This window comes from Vicugna pacos, chromosome 11 (assembly GCF_048564905.1).
Source record: "Vicugna pacos chromosome 11, VicPac4, whole genome shotgun sequence".
In the NCBI taxonomy this organism is placed as follows: Eukaryota; Metazoa; Chordata; class Mammalia; order Artiodactyla; family Camelidae; genus Vicugna; species Vicugna pacos.
In genome coordinates, this window is record NC_132997.1 from 44,162,996 (window position 1) to 44,182,965 (window position 19,970).

At 42.0% G+C, this 19,970-nt stretch overlaps 1 protein-coding gene across 3 annotated transcripts; it reads left to right on the forward strand.

Annotated features, from left to right (window-relative positions):
• Positions 1 to 73: 73 nt before the first annotated feature.
• Positions 74 to 15,259, forward strand: DYDC1 (DPY30 domain containing 1). 3 transcript variants are annotated; one of them, XM_006211621.4, is made up of 7 exons: positions 74 to 219; positions 3,013 to 3,182; positions 3,650 to 3,751; positions 9,484 to 9,576; positions 11,957 to 12,010; positions 12,492 to 12,593; positions 15,178 to 15,259. In XM_006211621.4, the coding sequence occupies exons 2-7, from the start codon at positions 3,036 to 3,038 to the stop codon at positions 15,205 to 15,207; spliced, it is 528 nt and encodes a 175-aa protein (XP_006211683.1). In that variant the 5' UTR covers positions 74 to 219; positions 3,013 to 3,035; the 3' UTR covers positions 15,208 to 15,259. The 3 variants fall into 3 exon arrangements, with proteins under 3 accessions (XP_006211683.1, XP_072827313.1, XP_072827314.1); XM_072971212.1 differs by having other exon boundaries at positions 92 to 252; XM_072971213.1 differs by having other exon boundaries at positions 93 to 252; positions 3,094 to 3,182.
• Positions 15,260 to 19,970: the final 4,711 nt, after the last annotated feature.

Here is a 19,970-nt window from a genome sequence, read left to right on the forward strand (position 1 = left end):
CCGTACCTGGGGCATGCTCGCTCGTTGCCTAGCGACCGGACGCGACTCGTGATGGGCGCATGCGTCCGGCGCGCGCATCTAGAGCGCAGGTGCGGTTTGGGAAGACCGGTTCCTGGTGCTGGGCTGCTTTCCGGCGGGGAGAGGCGGTTTTGGCCGTTGGACCTCGGAGTGGTGTAGGACTCAGGCGACGATGCCCAGGCTCCCCAAGCCGAGAGGAAGGTTAGTTCAGCGCCTGGCTCCTCTTCCCCCTCGGTGAGCGGCGCCGCGTCTGGTGGAGTGGGCCGGGGAGGCGGACTCCGGGTAGAAAGCAAACGAAGGGTCCGGAATCCAGGGTTGCCAGATAAAATACGGGATACTCAGTTAAGTTTAAATTAAAGAGATATAAGGAATCACTTTTTAGTACAGGTATAGTATGATACAATCATTTGTGGTTTATCTGAAATTTAAATTTAACTGGGCATCCGTATTTTTATTTGCTAAATTGTGGCAACCCTGCCTTTCGCACTCTAGCTGGCTGGCTTTCTCCCAAGCATGAGCGGGAACCTCTATTTCTTGATTTGTTTGTTTTTCTGCGAATGAAGAGCTATTTTATTTTATTTTATTTTCTCTCTCTCTCTTTTAATAGACTTTATTCTTTTAGAGCAATTTCAGGAACCTCTATTTCTTGTGATAGCTTCTCCAGGCTTGAGGCAGCTGTTTTTGTGGGTAGGGGTTTTCTTACGTTGAGCCAAGATGCCTATCGGTGAAAAATAATATTCCTTACCACAGGCTTTTGAGATGGGTTTTGTAGCCAGTTCATGGGTGGAAAAAAAGCCAAGAGAGGTTAACGAGTTTCACCTGGGTTCCGAGTTTCACCTGGGTTCCTCTCATAATGCGATGCTATGCGCGTAGGTCTGAGACCAATCCTGCATCTGAAGTTTCTCCCTTACCGACCACGGACCTCTTGTAGTAGTCTTTCTGGGGCAGCAACAGCAGCAAGGAACCTATTCTCTTTTTAAATGTTACTCCGCTTCAAATGACATTGAGCTGTCAATGTAGTTGTTTTTGAGTTTCCAATATTATCCCATGGAAGAAATACAACGAAGATACTGTGTTCCATACTCAGTTGTAATCATTCTGTTCTCTGTGTGGTTAAAACACCAGTGTCAGCTTGATAAGGGAAATTAGGTTCATTTGTGCCAGTTTTTAGAATTTGCTTTTATGACTACATTTATATATACGCACACATTCCTTTCCCCACTGCTGTTGCTAATACAAAAGGTGGCATAGTATATGCAATTTCTGCGTCTTGCTTTTTTTTTTTTCCCCACTTCACATTATGTCCTAGAGCTCACTCTCTATTTTGGAGATCTTCCTCATTCTCTCTTACAGCCACACATTAATCCATTTTGTTGCTGTAGCTCATCAGTCCTTTAATGATAAACATTTGGATGGGACCCCAATTTGGCTCTTCTAAGTAAAGGTGCAGAGTAACTGTGCATATATCACTTCAGATTTTTGCAAGATAGGATCCTAGATGTGAGACTGATGGGTTAAATTGTAAATGCATATGTAACTTTCTAGATTTTCCAAATTCTTCTCCATGGAGTTACACCATTTTGTACTCTGCCACCATTGTATGAGAAAGAGCACTATTAGGGGTCTATGGATGAAACTCAGGAGGTCATTGTTCATGAAGTTTTACTCAGAATGTTGGGTGCATTTGTCCAGGGACAGGTCTAGACACACTGGCATTCTTTCCACTATCATTGCTCATGCTGACATATAATAAGTACTCAATTTATATTGGTTGAATAGTGAATACATTCAACAAACATTGTGTTAAAAAAACTGATCACAAGATGATTCATTTTGTCAAAGCACCTGAGATAGAGTGGCTGCTGCATCTCTTTCTCTCTCTCTCTTTTTCTTTCTCTCTCTCATCTAAGATTACTTCTGTCCATGTTCATAACTGAATAGACTAGGACATTACTGGGAGAATGGAAAGACTCATTCACTCACCACCATGGGGAGCCAGCTGTGTCAGCATTGTGATTGAAACACACTCCTTGAGGAGCTAGAGGAACTTACCTTCCAGTGGGAGAATGGACATGTGCGTACACAGGTAATGCTCTGATAGTGTGACAGGTTGTGTGTGTGAGCTGCTTAGGGAACGAGGAACATCTTTGCGTTGCCTAGGAGACAATTGTATTAGCCAGAGCAGTGGGGAATGAGAGATGCTTGATGTCTTGCAGGTGAGGAGATATTTTCCAGGCTGAAACCGAGGGGGTAATCATGTGCAAAAGTCATGGAGATGGAAATGTGCAAGGTGTGATCAGCAGAATGGCAGGATGCTGTGTGTAGTTAGAGCCCAGAGTACATAGGAGGCAGAAGGGATATCTGGAGGTGAGCCTAGGAAGAAAAGTGGGGCCAGAGCCTGAGGAGCTTCATGAGCTGTTCTTTTGAGGTTTCGTATTCTTTGGCCATGAGATTCATGGACTTGTTGTTGCTGTTGAGGTGGACTGTCATGGTGTTTTCTAAAAATGACTCATTGCTCAGGAGGGCCTCTTAGTAAATCATTTAGGGTAATGACTCTGGAATTAGAAGTTGAGTATGAATTTCATTTCACCATGTGCCACTTGTGTGATCCTGGGCTGACCACTTAATCCTCTTTGTGCTTGGGCATCCTCATCTGAGGGACTGATGATACCATTTCAACTGTGTTGTAAGGATTGAGTGAAACACGCTTGGCTTGCCATATAGTCATCTCACAGTCGATCATGACAATCTCCATTTTCTGATTCTTGGAACTGAGGGTCCTTCAAGATTTGGAAACTGCCTTAGTTGTAGCAACTTCTGTGGAGACTTTTTGGAAACTGCTAGGAGTTTCCTGGAGCCAGCTGGCTTATGCCATCCCTGATGGGAGGTGCCCATGACTTGTGACAGGAGGTAATGCTTTGCTGGCTTCATTGCACTCTACTTTGTGCCTTAATTGAAAATTTCCTGCACTAATGCAAAACGTTCATCTTTTAGAAGTTTTTATTTAGCAGTTAGAAATGGAGTCAGCGTATCTTCAAAAGAATCTTGGGACATGTCTAACTCTGGGTCTTGCAGAAGTGGCAAGGATGCACCCAGTGGATCCAATAGAATACTTAGCATTGTGGATATACAAGTATAAGGAAAACTTGACCATGGAACAACTGGTACGTGTGGATTTTCTTTTATAAAATTAGAAGGGTAAAATAATTGGTCCAGCCTCTTTACTTTTTAAAAAAATTTCCGTAGTATCATTTCTTTCTAGTATAAAAATAGTATGCTTATTATGCAAAACTTGGACAACAGGAAAAAGTAGAAAAAAGAAAACAATATCCAAAGAAGATCTCTGTTTAGATTTTTAGGTATTTTCTTCTAGGCTTTTTTTCTACACATTTGTCTGGAGATTTTTTTTTCTACATATTTGTGATCATATTCAATGTGTAATTTAATTTCATGCTTTTTGTTTAAATGAAATACACGTCTCTCCAGATTATTATTACAGTTTCCAAATGGAAAGACTATAATCTGTTTAATCCTTTCCCTATCATTAGAGATGAAGACGCTTTCAAGATTGTTTTTACAAATGGTTTTAGCTCTAATTAGTCACTTGATGTTGTTTTTTAAACAATGCTAGAGACAAGAGGAAATGGCCCAGTTGGAGCGTGAAAGAGAACTAGCTTTGATGGAGCAGGAAATTATGGAGAAGCTTAAAGCAGAGGAGCTCCTGTTTCAGCAGGTGAGACCAGAGAGCTCAGCAGTGACTGAAATTGGTGGTGTCAGCTCGGGGTGGTGCAACGTAAATGCTGAGAAACTCCTCATTTCTGATTGCTTAGATGTGGCTTTCTTATGTCTTGTATCTTCATCTTTGTGTCTGTATGTGGCTTCTTTGCTGGAGGAGAAGCAGCAGTGAGTGGGGGGGATCCCAAAGAGTGTGCTGTCACAGAAGCTAAGGGGACAGCATTTTCAGTGAGACCTGAGTGGTCAACCATGTCTATTACTGGTCAAGTGAGAACAGAACTGCCAAGTGCTCATTTAAGGCTGCTGGTGACCTTGGTGGGAGCGGTGTGTGTGGGGTGGGTTAAAGCAGGGGAGATGGAGATGGTGAGTATAGGTAATGCTTTCAAGGAGATTTTCAGAGAAGGAGTTTGTTTTGTTTTGTTTGTTTTGTTTTTTAAGGAATAGAGTGGAGAGGGAGTGGTTGATGTAAAGAAATGGTAGGAATGATTCCTAGAGTCAACTTTCCATGGAGGCAAGAGGAAACTGGATCTGGAACATAGGTTAGGCAAGTGGAAGGGCTCTTCTTTGACTAGGAAGAGAGCAGAGCATGGAGTAGGTGGTGTGTTGGTTTTGTGGCACAAAGTTGAAAGCAGTTTTGGTGTGACTGTTTCTTTTTTAAGCAGGAACTGTGATTACCCACCAAGAATGAGGTGGTGAGGTAGGAGGTGTGGGGAGAGTGGTGAAAGTTTGAAAAGGTGCCTTTGGAGAAGCAGGGTTGACCAGCGAAACTTAGCATCACTTGGTAGCACTGAGTTCCCTGAGACCAGTCATTCATAATGGGGCCTTTTGCCGTGAGTATGGGATCTTCTCCACTTAGGCCTAGATATCTGAGTAAAGATACGGAGGAGGCAGACCTTTTGACTGAAGTAGGTTTGGGTTTGCAGGACTGGGGAGCTAAAGATGTCAGTATGAGAATGGTTGAAGAGATAGGTCCTGGAGTATAAACCACATAGGGGAAAAGTTCTGGAGTGGCTTCTGGACTAATTTAATTTATGGAGAGCTTCTAAACCAAGTTTAAGTCACCCCTAGGTACCGTGTGGTACCTAACTCTAGAGCCTCAATTCCAGTTTGCACGTTATAAAAAGGAAGGAAGCCTACTGTTTGGGAGTGTGGATAAAAAGGAAAATATAGACATGGAAACTAGCTTCTCCATCTCACCTCCCATCCTGCATACTGGGCTAGAATATTCTGGGCACTTTAGATGGATACGCTGTGGAAGCCTTTGCTGCTTCTGAGTCTTCACTTTGCAGTCATTTGGCTTATTTTTGTGGGGAAGTTGCAGCGTTTTGAGTTGGATGTCAAATGACCATCCAGGTAGGGGAGCATCTGCTGCAGGAGCCTCAACTTTGAGTTAGGATCAGCCCTGCCTCGTCCAGCTCCTGGAGCGAGCATCTGTCCCGTGTCTCTCAGAATAAGGGGAACTTCTCAGCAGTTCTCCTTCCCCAGGATAATTAGATCACAGGTGTGGAGATACTTAGCTTTCTGTGGCTCATCTTCTTTATATTGCTTAAATAAAATTTGGTAATACTAGAAACCAAACATTTTTCTAGCTGTATCAATGTGAAACCATCCCTTGTGCATCAGACCCTAAGCATTGTATTGGGGTGGAAGATAAGTGATATTCCGCAGAAGATGTGATAGCCAGTTAAAGATGCAGATTGGTGGGCAGAAATAGATGAGAGGAGGAGAAGGGACGTGTGGAGAGATGGACCAGCTGAGAAGAACCTAAAAGAGACCGAGGCCGAGATGAAGCAAAACAGAGGGGCCTCTCCATGCCCCCTGAGTCAAGTAGCTGGAGGGTCAGGAGTCTGCTCACCTGCCTGTTGGTTGTGAGAGCAGGTGTCCTCATAGTACTGCTGACTTGGAAGTCCTTGAAATTTTAAGCACTCTCCAGCAAGCCTGGGTCCTTGTCAACTGAGAATAATCTTTATTGCTGTTTTCTACTTAAGAGCTTATTTTGGAAGTAAAAGCTTTTTTATTTGAATATTTTCTAATGGTTTTACTCATGTGTGAAGAAAGCAATTGGCTTTCAAACATTTCCTGAAAATGTTAAGAAACGTTCTGTTGACGAATGTGGATGGTGTTTAACAACTGCACTTTGCATTATTGTTGAGAGATTAGAATTATTTCCTCCACCACTGTCTGAAAGTTGATTGAATAATATGTTCTTGCATTTCTGCTACCTAACCCATCACTTTTATCTTCCCTGGGGATAATATAGGAATATAAAGAAATTACCTTTAACAGCCCTTTGTGAATAAGTAGTAATCATTGTTTATTATCTCTATTTGTAAAAATTATTATTTTTTAAAATGCATTTTAAAATGTAGTTTTAAAATGCTCTTAGTGGAATGAGCTTATATTAGGTTGTTTATGGGGGGTGGCACTGGACTGACGGTGAGAAATTATAGCTTAGCAAACTCTTAAAGACAGATATTTTACGATTTGCAGGTCGAGAGGCAAAACTAAGGCTATTATATGTTATGTAGGTAGAGCAAGAGAGAAAACAAATTTCTACAAATGTTTTATTGATGAAGTAAAAATTTGAAAAAAATAATTGAATACAATTTTTTCTTTGTAATATAGACTTTCTGCTGAGAAGAATTACATTCCTTTTTTAAAGATAACATTTCACTTAGTTGGAGTTCAAAGATAATGTTTCCTATCATCAAAACTGATTGAAAATGTTTATCTGTTAATGCTGATCTGTAATGAGATTTTATGTATTTCATCTTTGAAAATATCTTTTCACACAGATAACTCCTACCAAATATTGGTATCAGTTCATGTGCATATAATTTTGAGCATATTTATCTCTTGGAAAGCATTTGTAGAATTCTGTTAGATTTTTCTCTTGATATTTGTCTTTCAGCCTATCATTACCTTTTAGATTAGTCTCTTCCAGTTGAAAGTGTGTAAAAGCCTCTCAGTTACACAGTTAAATGGATTTCGAAACGTGGAAGTTTCCTTTTCACTTACATCAAACCCTAAAAACACTCGGAGCTTGGAAAATATATCTGCCACAAATTTGTGTGGGAATGGAGATCCAGTTTCTTGTTTTGGTTTTTGACAGCATGGGAAGTGTATAAAGCAGCTTGACATTGTGATTCAGACAGTGTTAGTTGTTGTTGAAATGACTTTCCTACAGTGTAAGTTTTACGTATAATGCCATTTTGCCTTATACTTTTTGATTGACTTGATTAAAAATCATTAAGTCTGCAGCAGAAGCTAATATCCAAAGCTATTTAATGCTTGATAATTGTGGTTGAAAATGGTTCTTCTCATTCAGAAAAACATCAGTCTTGGCCCTGAGTTCAAAAATTCATAGTAAAATATTACCATTGTTAAGCCCTGGAAATATTGGGTGGTAGGGCAAGTCAAGATATATTCAGCTTCTATTTCTGACAAAAATTCACAGAATTGATGATGTTAAATTCATAAGGGTACATGAAGGTCCCTGTTGACACTGTTACTGAACTGAACTCAGGTCTGCTTGCCCAACATGCAGCAAAGCCAAATGTACTGACACTGGATTGTGCTGAAGGAAAGTACAGTGTTCATTGCAGGGTGTCTAGCAAGGAAGTGGGAGACAAGCCCCACTCCAACTTGGTCTTTGAGTGAGGGGTTTTCTTTAAGGGGAAGAGCCAAGAGTCTAGGATTATTCATCATCTTGTGACATTTCTTAATCGTGGTTCTGGGGTCAGGATGTCCCCGGTTTACAATTCTCTGGCTAGGCGGGCCTTGGCTCAGGGGTCTGTTAGCTCATCTTGCCCTGGAGAAACAACCCGAGGGTCTACGTTAATGGTGCTATGTTTTAATACATTAACGATGTTACTGACAACAGCAGTCTTAGTCTTCTGACTCTGGTTGATTAGTGTTCAGTTAGCACAGGATTGAGATCCGTGGGGACAAGAAATGGAATTAAGTTTTAGATAGATTAGTTGTAGACTCGGTAAGGGAGCTCGGTGTTAGGGGGACTCGGTTTCAGCACTCCTGGCTCAGTAGCACGATGGAGTCAAATGTTTTCTACAGAGTAGCTGCTGTTGAATCATACAGTGAAAACTTCTAGGCTTTAAACTATATTTTCACCAGTTTTGTAAATTTGTCCAACTAAGTCTTTTTCTGTTCCACACATACTTTAATTACCATTGGTTGTGACATGTCTTAGCAGATGTCACATGTAGTTGTACTGAATTAATGTTTCTCAGTGTCTTTGAAAATATTCTTGCCTGTAGTTTTCCCATGAAGACTGTTCATAGTGATTGATTTTTCAGTCAATTCAAGCTCAGCATCGACTCCTTTGATAAACAACAACTGAGCAGTGTTGGGAACATTTGTTTACTCATCAAGAAAACAAGCCAATGGAAATCACTCAAAACCATTTACCTTGTTTTTAATTGACTATTGATGTTGCTCCCGGTGTCATCAACTCTCTGAGCATCTGTTCTCACCAAAGGGCTAATAATCTTAAATATGTTTATTTTTCTTGGGACACTGAAATCAAACATGTTTTAATTAAAACACCATTGATAAATGTATTTCTTTGCTTGGTTAACAAATGAGCCACTTGGAAACTTAGTTTTGTTGCAACCTCAGTTTCATTTTTGATTTTTTTTTAAGAAATTCTGCTCTGATTAAATAATTCTGTTTTCCAAGATTTCTGACCTTTACTTTCATGTGAGTTAAGAATATTGTGATGAGTGCTTATTCTGATGATGTTGATATCTAATGTATTTTTTTAGTACAGTGTCATTACGTGAGAAACACCATCCTTTGCCATTTAATTTGATAATAAAATAATCCTGCACTCCTCTCCACTGTGTCTTAAAAGGGTGGCATTCAAAATCTACTTTTACTTGTCTTGATGTGATGGGTAATGCACTGGGGAAAAAAAAAAAGTCCCAGTGTACTGATACCGTGGCACTCGGAACGTTGTTATAATGGTGTCACTGTGATTTGTAGCGTGCTGAGAAACAGTGCGAGGCAATGAGAGCACCACTCAGCTGTGCTGGGCGGGGCAGAAGCAGTCACAGACGGTAACTGAGTGAGCATGGCAGTGCTTCAATAAAGCTTTATTTGTAGACACTGAAATTTGAATTGCATATCATTTTCATGTGTCATGAAATACTATTTTTTGGATATATTTTAACCATTTAAAAATGTATAAAAACCACTCCTTGCTTGTGGGCTGTACAAAGATAGGCGTTGGCTCAGGCTTGGCCTGTAGGATTTTGTCTGCTGACCTCTGTCCTGGCATGGCTAGGGTGTATGTTGAATTGGGACCAAATAGGTTGTTGATTATCTCTGGTGTCAGGTAATATTTTCTCATCTTCTATTCTACAGCCAAGGTTTGGCTGCTTGAAAATCCATCTACACTTAAAGAGATTTTATATGAGAAAAATATCACTGCAGTCCCATTTGTAGCTTCAAGAAGAATAGAGAAATTGACTTGATTTTAAACAAATAGTGCTTTTCTAAAATTAGCGTTTAAGGAAGCTTCCTTTTTTGTTTTATGCTTCAGGAAATATTTGTAAAAGCTAATGTGTTGGGTGGCTGTGGCCATTTATTTTTGTAAGTTTCTAAAATTTAGGTGGGCATAAACTCGATATCCTGGGAGATTTCAGACTAATAGAGTGAATTCCTTGTGAATGATCTGACTCTAATACAGATTATTTACTTTTGAATATTCAGCAACAGCTGGCACTCCAGCTGCAGTTGGAAACGCAAGAAAAAGAGAGACAGAAAATAGAAGAACTGCAGAGAGTGCAACAAGAGTTGGAGAAGGTGATTTGAGGCTTCATGAACATCTGTTTTATTTAAGACCTCTTAGACTCCTCGGACTGTTCCTTCCAGCTGTCACAGCTTGGGGTTTGTAGTCTAAAACCTGCCACACATCATTTGTGTGCCTTATATAACCTTTTTCATTCTCAGTTTACCTTTTGAAAAATAGGAATAACAGTATAATATTACTAGCAATGTCTCACTGGACTGTTGTATGGATCAAATAAGATTGTGTGTATGGAGCTGCTCTGTGAGCAGTAGAGCTCTCTAATACTGATATTGTCAACATTTTAGTCAAGAGATAGTTGTTCCTAATTATGGTAGCTGATACTGAAGGTTTAGGTCTTTGTACAATTGGGGTATTCTGATTTCTGAGACAATAGTATGTCTCTTTTCTTCATCTTAGATATTCTATCAGTAATAATTTACATTTAAAATATGTGGGTTCTTCATGTCTTTCTTCAAATTAACTATTCAGTAACTTATGTCAAAAAAGTCCATCTCCATTGACTGTCTCTCTCTCTTATGTCAAGCCGCCAGTTTGGCCAGTGTTTCCTTGTATCCAAAAAGGATGTGTCATACAGGCCAAACTTTTGCGTGACTGAATTATACTTTTCAGCTGAATATTCTATATTGTATGCTTACAGCTAATGTGTTACTCAAATGTTACTCCTTTATTTATTCCATAATTAAAAACAGAAGCAGATTTTATAGCATAGATTTATTAATGGCTTGGATGAAAGCATAATTATTTAAAGCAAATTTTAAAAGTTCGGGGAACCCTCCTACACTGTTGGTGGGAATGTAAATTGGTGCAGCCACTATGGAGAACAGTATGAAAGTTTCTAAAAAAGCTAAAAGTAGAGTTACCATGTGATCTGACAATCCCACTTTTGGGCATATATCTGGAAGAGATGAAAACACTAACTTGAAAAAACACACGCACCCTAACATTCATAGCAGCACTATTCACAATAGCCAAGTCACAAAAACAACCTAAATGTCCATTGACATATGACTGGATTAAAAGATGTGGTATATGTGTACACACACACACACACACACACACGCACACACACAGGAATATTACTCAGCCATAAAAAAATGAAACATTGCCATTTGCAACATGGATCCGCCTAGAGGGTGGAGCCACAATAACTTTAATAATCCATATTCCTACTGGCTTATCACCCCACTCCTTTTTCCTGCAAAGTACTACTGCCTGACCCCGTGCTCAGAGACAAATTCAGTAATGTCTTTTAGTCCTGGCCTTCTTGTGGTTTCAAAGACAAGACTTAAACTATCATTTGAAAAAAAAAATTGAAAAGATCTTGGATTGAGGAAAAGGATTGTACACTTGAACTGTGAAGGGCTCTGGTAGAGTTGGATCTTTCAGACCTTTGGGAGTGAGAGCATCAATGCTACCAGGGCTCTCGCCCCTGGTGCTCTCTCTCACTGTGGCCTTGTTTGCTGCACGTGGGTGAGGATCATGGTCTTGTAATGTTATGGCTCTTACCATCTGAGAGGAGTGGATTCCTTTTGGGGAGTTTCAGTTAAGAATCTTGGGGAAGGATTGTGGCTGGCTTAGTTTGTGTCAAGTATCCATCTGTTGGCTGAGGGGGGACAGAATCCTATGAGAACACGGACTTTCCCACCAGAGCCATGTGGTTGTGGGATGAAACATACCTAAGAGAAGGGAGTGATCTTGAGAAAACAGTACCACATACATCCCAAATAATCAGGGTGACTGTCTGTGTGGTCATGAGATCGCTAATCTTTGGACAGCCAAAATGAATCAGCCCAGGAACAGTTAGGTCAGCCTGCTGCCTTACAATGAAGAGATAGAGGCCCCAGCAAGGTTTGGCTTGGTTAGAAGAAGATTTTCATGTTCAGAAGGAGATCTCCCATGAGCTCAGGATTATAGAGGGCATTGCCCAGGTACCACAGAGAGGATTCATGCATTGGATACTGACTAGGCCAGATTAATTCCTTCTAAAATACCTACTTCTTTGCTGTGTATAAAATTCTACTTAATTGCAAGTTCTTTTTAAAATCTCTTATTCTAAGGGTTCATTAAAATTTTTGCTTTTTCCTCACTTTTCACATTTGCTAGTAATTTGGCTACAGGTTTAATGTTTCAGCTCATTTCATTTTTTAAGAAATTCTATTTAACTATAGACAAAGTGTGATAGTTCTCTATTAACAGAGTATTAAATGAGACTGCAGTTTTGTATTAAGTGTATTCAGATCACTCCTTTAAGAGTAACAATGTTTTTGCTGTTAAATTGATCATAACATAAAAGTAAAAATGCTTGAAAATTAAATATGGGATCAAAATGAAAAGTATATTCAGAGTATTTTTCTTCATTTTTATATATTATAGATGAGAATGAGCTTGGAAAATACAGTGAGGGGTGAAGATACTTCACATGGAGAGGTGAGAAGAAAAATTATTCTACTTTATGGGAAATGAATAAGTATCCTGTAACGTAAAGCTTAGTTTTGATGCATTTGTAGCTACATTTTCAGTAAGGAGATTTTCAAAACTGATAGTCCAGATGTGTGTTCTAGTAATAGCAAGTCACAAATACGATGTACTTTAAAGCAGAAACTCAAAGTGGGTCAAACCAGGGCATTCAGTTTGTTGTTTTTATTTTTAAAAAACAGAATATTGTGAGATTAATGACCACATGATTACTTACAGTGATATGTTTTAAATTTCTGAGTGTACTCTTTTTAACACATTTTGGCATTTATTCCTGGAATTTTCTTGTCATTAGCAGGTATTGCTTCATCTCATTAATTGACAATGTTGAATTTTAATGTTGTAATTTAGAAATGTCTTATCAAAACTGAAAGAAACTTAATGCATTAATTTCAAAGTCATTTAAAAGTGAATATGACTTCTATGACTGTAGGATGTACCCGACTCAGGCAGAACGCTGGCTGAGATCAGTGATCGATATGGCGCACCTAACTTGAGCAGAGTGGAAGAACTCGATGAGCCGATGCTGTCTGATGTAAGTAGTCTTAGGAAGGTATTTTGTGGAAAGCAGCTTTTTTTTTTTTGTAACTTTGGGAAAGCCTAGTACATCTGAGGCCAGGGTTGATTGGCAAGGGGGCCTTTTGCTTCACAGAAAGAAAACCAGTTCTCTGGGTGCTGACATATTCCTGATTGGCCTTCTGCCCTTTTGTGCAGTGTGCTGTTGGCCCCAAGGGGGCGCGTGGGCACATGTCTGGCTCCGCACACGTGTGTGGGCACTGATGGGGACGTTGCTGGGAGTTGATGTTGAAGTAGTAATGTGCCCTCTTGCGCAGAGGGGGATATATATATTTTGGAGTGAAGTTTTGAAAATTTCAATATCTCTTCAAAATATGTATTTAAAATCATGTGGTGAAGTAAACAATCATTAACTTAAATTTTGGGGGCCAACATTTTGGTTCTCAGTAAGCAAACCCTGGAGCCAAATAAATATCCTTATGAGAGTGCATGCTTTTACAGCATATAAGCACATTTGCTTATTTAATAAACATACAGTATTTTCTGTGTGCCAAACATTGTGCCCAGTGCTGTTATGAGTGAAGCAGGTAGTTTTTGACCTTGTCTAGGGGAGAGACAGATAACTGGACAAGCAAGTAATAGTCACTTTTAGAGTGACCAGGTAATTCATTGTCCAAACCAGTATGCTTTGAGAGTGAAAGGGGGAGCTGTTGACAGTCGAGCCAGATCAGCAGGTGTAAGCTGGGACTGCCCTGGCAGAGGGTGCATTTGGTCACCTTAATCGTCAGAGTACACTGACAAAGTGGGACAGCCGCCCAGCTGAGGAACCTTGGTCAGGGCAGGCTTCCCGAAGGAAATCAGCTTTGGCGCTCAGTGGTGGGGTGGAAGGCTGAGAGTGCGGAAAGCGTGAGGACCCAGCTTGGGGAGAATAGAGAGAGTGGGAGGCCAGGAGGGATGGAGACAGCCGGGTCCAGACCGCGAAAGGACTTGTCATTGTGCTCAGATGTTTATATTTTGTCCTAAATGCAGTGGAGGCCCGTATGATCAGAACTGCATTTTAGGAAGGCCATCTGGCTGTAGCATGTAGAAGAGAATGGAGTAATAGACTTGAGGAGGCCCGCTACTAGATTTCTCTCTAGATTACTACTCTGTGTAGTAATCTAGAGAGAAATGACACTGGTGGCCTGAAGGAGTAAATGGTATTTTTAAGAGCTGTTCTGAAAGTGGAGCTGGAAGGACTTGGTGCTCATCAGTCAGTGGATACACTTTTATTAGATGTCTGCTGTGTTTTGGTACATGCAAGAAGCTAGAAAATACCAATGAACAAAACAGACTGGGTTCCTGCCCTTTGGGGGTCGATGGGCCAGTGGGGGAGGTGCTCTGAGAGGACAGAGCAGAGAAACCTGACCTGGCCTGGGTGAGTCTTCTCCAGGAAGTGACGTATAAGGAATTAGCCTGACTATAGCTCAGTGGTAGAGCACATGCTTAGCATGCACAAGATCCTGGGTTCAATCCCCAGCACCTCCATTAAAATAAATAAGTAAATAAATAAAACCTAATTATCTCCCCCCAAAACAAAAACAAAAACAAACAAACAAGGAGTTAACCTGAGACAGGCCCAGCGGACGGAGAGAGCAAGATGCCTTCAAGGAACTGAAAGAGTCCAGTAGCATGGCTGGGGCCCGTGGAGCTAGGAGAATGGTGTGATTTGAAGCTGGAGAGGTGGATAAAGACCAGATCACACTGGGTTCTGTATGTCTTGTTAGGGTTTTGGACTGAAGTGCAGTAAGAGTCATCAAAAAGGTTTATGTAAGGATTAAATATGTGTTTTTAGAAGGTGGAGAGAGGATTTGAATGGGCAGGAGTGGAACCGGGGTTATTACAGTCATCCAGATGCAAGCTGTCCAGGGAGCAGGCAGCAGAGATGGGGAGAGCTGAGTGGATCCAATGTTGGCTGGGAGGATAAGGGAGAGAAAGAAATCAAGGATGAAACCCCTTGGGCAGCTGGACTCTTCACCATTTTTTGAGCTTTACCATTCGTTCAATTGAGGAACATATGAAGAGGAAGTAGGTTTTGTGAAAATAATGGCTTTGGTTGTGGACATGTTGAGTTTCAGGTGACTTCTGAGGTTTGCAGGTGAAAATGGCCAAAGATCAGTTGATGTATGATACAGGTCTGGAGGACAGGAGAGAGGTCCAGGCAGGAGATATGAATCCAGCAATCACTGGCATATATGCTAAGTGGAGCTAAGGAGGGAGTAAGGTACCCAGGAGAGCAGGCAGAATGTGAAGTGGGGTGCTCAGGGCAAAACCATGAGAAATCTCAACATTTAAGGGGTGAGTACGGGACCCCTGCAACAAAGATAGGGATAACAATGAGAGACTAGCAAAAGAAGTAGAATGAAGGATGGGTTAATAAATACATTGAGAACACAATTAAATTATTATCTTGAATTTGGATTTTATTTGAAATAATCTGAAACTATCAAAAAAAACTTCGCTTACTTAGTCATGTAGAAATTACATAAACTAATTTTCTGTGGCTTGTACATTTTCACAATTTAATTTTATTAAAGCATATTCACTTTTTATTTTGTTTTTAGGTTGCATTAAACATTGATCAAGATTTGTAGGATCAACCAACCTAAGAACAATAAATTTTTCTTCTTGTTTCAAGTTTCAGAATATGAAGTCCCCAGTTGTATTTTTTTCCTCTGAACCTGAACTCTATCGTTTTCCTTCCAAAGACAACTTATAAATGGGCTTCAAAGGTGGCCTTAAGATACTGTTTTGGATTCCCCAATGCCACTGGTTATTTATATATTCCATTGGGAGAACAGGAGAGAGAGTATCCCAGAGCAACCAAAAGGGGCAAACGGGAGAGGAGCTGAAAAGAGTAAGTGCATCTGTGTGAGAACAGGATTGCCTGAGATGAAGGACTAGTCCGGGAGGCTGTCACTGTGCAGGGCTCAAGAATATCCAACATGCTTTAGATACAGTGTTTCCTCCTGGGAGTGAACAGCAAAGATTTCCCCAGTTCGCTGGGAAGTGGTGCTTTGTGGTACCACTTAATCCATGCTTATTGATGGGGCTGGAATGGGGAGGGATGCAAGTTCCCAGGTACAGAGAAGCATCATTTCTTCTGGAAAAAATCAGTGGGCAAAAGTACTGTGCTGCTGTTGAAGAAATCACTGGATATAGGCCATGCATAGTGCTTCCTTGAATGGGCGCTGGGTGGTCAGTGGACCCTGACTACACTCTCAGCCCCTTGGAAGTTTCAGGTCTAGCCTTGAACTTTAGGAAGAACCTTGATTGCTTTATAAAATTCTTCCAAAGCTGAATTTATGCTATGAGTCCTTTCCGTTCTTCTGGAAGGGTATAGGTGTGGAAACATAAATCCGGGGAGAGGCTTCTTTAAAAAAGAATTCTGTTTTTGATTGTAACATACTTTTCCTGAGGCAGTGAGAGCAGAACAGCCTTGTTGCTTAAATGGGAAAAGAAAAAGGGGAAAAATAATGGGGAAAATATTGATTGCATTAAAAAGAAATGTTATCTTATCATATCAGTTCTGTACATTTTTGAGAAAAAACGTCCCAGGTTCCCTGGAGCAATGACCTCTCTGTCAGTCAGGCTACCGGACCCTGGGTCCCCTTCACAGATGCCCTGCATTCACTCTACCCAGGCAGGAGTGTCTAAGGTAGCATAGAGTGTCCTTTGAGGCCTCAGCCTATGCAGGCACCATCGTGGAGGGCTCGGTGTGGAATGGAAGGACAGGCTCAGAGGGCATCTGGGGCTCAGCATAGCCCATGCCAGCCTCCAAAGTGTGCCGTCTGGTGCTGGGATTCGACGGCAACAATCTTGGTGTTAGCCAGCACTCAAAAGTGTTAGTCAGAGTGAAGCATTGTGGTTCTGTGGCAGGGGCTAGTTTTGTTTGAAGAGCTCCCAGCCAGAGCTGGGCGTTAAGAGGGAGGGAGAATGGGATAAGAAAGGGGATGAAACAGACTCAACCTCGGGGGAGAGGGCCCTAACAGAGATTCAGCTGGTGATCAGGGTGCCAGGCAAATGGGCCAGTGTAAGGGAAGAGGCTCCTGTCCCCACAGGGAGGTGACTCACAGGTAGAGCAGATGCCCGTTGCCCATGGGGCCTGGGGCCCGGCTGTCGTCTGTGGGCAGGCAACTATGCCAGTGATGGCAGGACTTATTTTAGACCCACCCGAAGGATGGGGTGGGGATGGTTCCTGTTCTTGCCGACTTTTCTGTTGCTAGGTGACATCTTAGGCTTGGTTGAGTATTCTTGACTTTCCTACTGATCTGGGCTCATGGAAGGCAAGGATAACAAGAGGAGGAGGAAATGGATGAAAGAACGGAGAGATAAAGGATCTAAACAGAAGTAATTAAACTAGACTTTCTCATCGCAAAAGTTGAGGTAGAACAGGCCATCAAAATACAGGTGCACTAAATAGACACTTTGGCTGAATCTTGAATGACCGAGTGTTGTCTTTTATTGCCTTACGTTCACTGTCTTGACAAGTGTTGTTTTATGTATTTTGTCCTGGTTTCAGTTGTTTCACATGTGAGGGTAAGTCCTGTCCCTTTTAGACCATTTGGCTTGAAGCCAAAGATCAAATACTGTAGACTTTTTCTGATGAAAAACTGTTCCTTTGCTATAGTCAACTTCCCCAATTAAGTTTAATGTGATTGTTTTCTGAGAAGAATTTTGGGGATACTGGAGGGACCTAATTAATGACTAATCTCTCTTATGCTGTCGGAAGCCAGACAGAAGGGGCCAAATACGACTCAAAGAATCAGCTTTACAGTTGCTAAGACTTCATCAGAGAGTGCACTTTGAACAAACACCGGGCCAGAACCAGATGTTTTATTCCTGCCGGCTGGTCTGAGGAAAGCAGGGAAATGCGGTTCTCCCGGTGTCAGATGGAGAGCCCAGCCGGCCTTGCTTCTCCAATGCGAGACTGAAGCACGGAGCGGCTGTGGTCAGTTCTCATCGCTGAGACATTCAGGAGCAAGGGCTGGAAGGCCTGGCTGAGCATGGGGCCTTTACCCCAGACCAACTCATCCTTCTCCTGGGAGAAGCCAGAGAGGAGGGTGCAGAAATAGCCCGGCTTCCTTTTCTGCCATTCCATTCTCTCCTGGAAAATGATGCCATATCAGTCTTGTTTTGGCTGAAATAATCGAAAACCCTGACTCAGCTGGCTTACTGGATCAAATGACTTATTGTCTCCCATGAGAAGTGCAGGGGATGGGCAGGCCACAAACACGGAAGATCAGGGCACCAGCTCCACCCGCTCTTGGCTCTGTCTTTCTCTTCCCTTGGTTTCATCTTGAGGTTACTCCAGGTATGGCTGCAGTGAATAATTCCGGGTGTTATATTCAGACACAACAGCAGCTTGTGGAGGACATGGGGAGAGTCTTCCTGGGTGATATTTCTGTTCCTAGAACCTTCTCAGCAGACGTCTTTTCTGTGACTGTGATTGCATGATATGCCTGTTATGTCCAGTTTTATCTCCAACAAAGATTAAGTAGTCATCACCCAAAGTCCTTATACTAACGTCTTAATGATTCATTGGTTTATAGATTCATTCATTCTCAGTCCATGTCAAAGACATCACTAGTTACAGGGCTGAGTCAGGGTGAGGCAAGTGAGGTGACGTTTCAGTACTGGCCCTGCAGTTACACGACCCTGAGGATGAGTGCCTCTTAAAGTTTGCTCCTAGGCACCCTGTCCTGCCCTGCAGTGACTGTGGGAAATAGGAATTAAGACATAACTGTTGCCCCTACAGAGCTTCTTGTGTAGTTACAAAGCATAAGTTGTATGCACACATAATTCGAGGCATTGTGTATAAAGAACTAATAACTAGCACAAATAGGAGGTAAGAATTTAGAGGGAGGTGTGACTTAAGCAAGAACCTTAAAGGAGAGGTAAGTCTTGAACACGTGAAACTCATTAGGGTGTGACGGCAACTAGCCTGGAGGGACTGTTAGGGACCAGCTCCTGGAGAATCTGGATGCCAGCCTCAAAGGCCTGGACTCGAGACACGGGAGGACCCATGATGGCTTCTGAGGACTTTTTACAGTTTTCATTAAGGATGTTGAGGTGAAATTCAGATCTGGTGGCTACGGGTGTGAGTTTTGGTAAAGAAGGGAACAAGATGCAGAGCTATTCTTTGGAGAAATTTGGTGATGAAAAGGAGGTGGCTTGACAAGTTTACAAGTTTGAGCAGGGATTCTCTTTGTGGGGGGGAAACGAGGTTTTGATTGTGTTTTGGCAATAGGAACGTTGCTGAGTTGAGGGGTAGAGGCGGAAGGTGTGGTTCAGGAGGGTTAGAGCAGGGCTCCAGAAGAATTGAGCATGGGACAAAATGACAGAGGGAGGAAAGCACTTTGGGAATTACTTTCTTCTTTCCTCTAGGAGGAGGAAATACAGAGAGAGACATTTTGAGTGAAGGTGGACATTTGGGATAGTAGTGTTTGCAGAATGTGCAGTGTATGCCTCTGATCCTTTTGGTAGAGGAGGAGAGAAGGACCGAAGTTGGTCAGGTACTTGAGTGAGGATGACTTTTAAAGTATCTGCTGGGAGAATGGATGAAAAAAATGATTGCTGGACAACTCTGTGGGCCCACTTGAAGTTGATTCATTTTAAGAACACTAGGAATGTCTACTCTGCCTGTTTCCTCACCTGTGTAATAAGTAAAATAATGGTGCCTACCTCTTACGGTTGTTATGAAGATTAAATAACTTAATTCACATAAAGCTTTTACAGCAGTGCCTAGCACTTAGTAAGCACTCAGTAAGTAGTGCAGTTTTTACTGCTACTGTTACATTATTGCGTGCTAAGTACTATGCTAAGTGGAGACCTCATTAGAGTTTTTAAATCATATTCTCCAGTAGCCTGTAACAAGCTCAGAGATGGAAGAGCCAGTGCGTAATGGAGGTCCCTAGAGCTGAGGGTTGGTAGACGGTCACGAGACCACCGGGTCTGGAGGCCAGAGAGAGCAGCAGTGGAGTGTGTGGCTCCCAGGCTCACTCTCAGCTGGGTGGCAGCCCTGTGGCTCTGGGGAAGGAGGTGAGTGGCATTGTTCAGTGTGGATTCTCGGCCAGGAGCAGGGCAGGAGGGGTGGGGGTAGTCAAGGAAGGAGAGGAGACAGCAAAGGATGTAGCTCATGGCAGAGGGTTTTGCAAAGATTTGGCCCCACCAGGCAGTCAGTGTTTAGGAAGGACTCTGGCCCTGCCACAGAGCTTGACTGGAAATTAGGAGAAAGATCAGTGCCCAGAGTCTGGGCTAAACACACACTGTAAGGACTGGGGCAAGACAGGCGGGGGCTTGTGCGTGGCTGGGAAGGGGTCGGGCATGAAGTTGCTGATGGAGAGAGAAGGGGCCT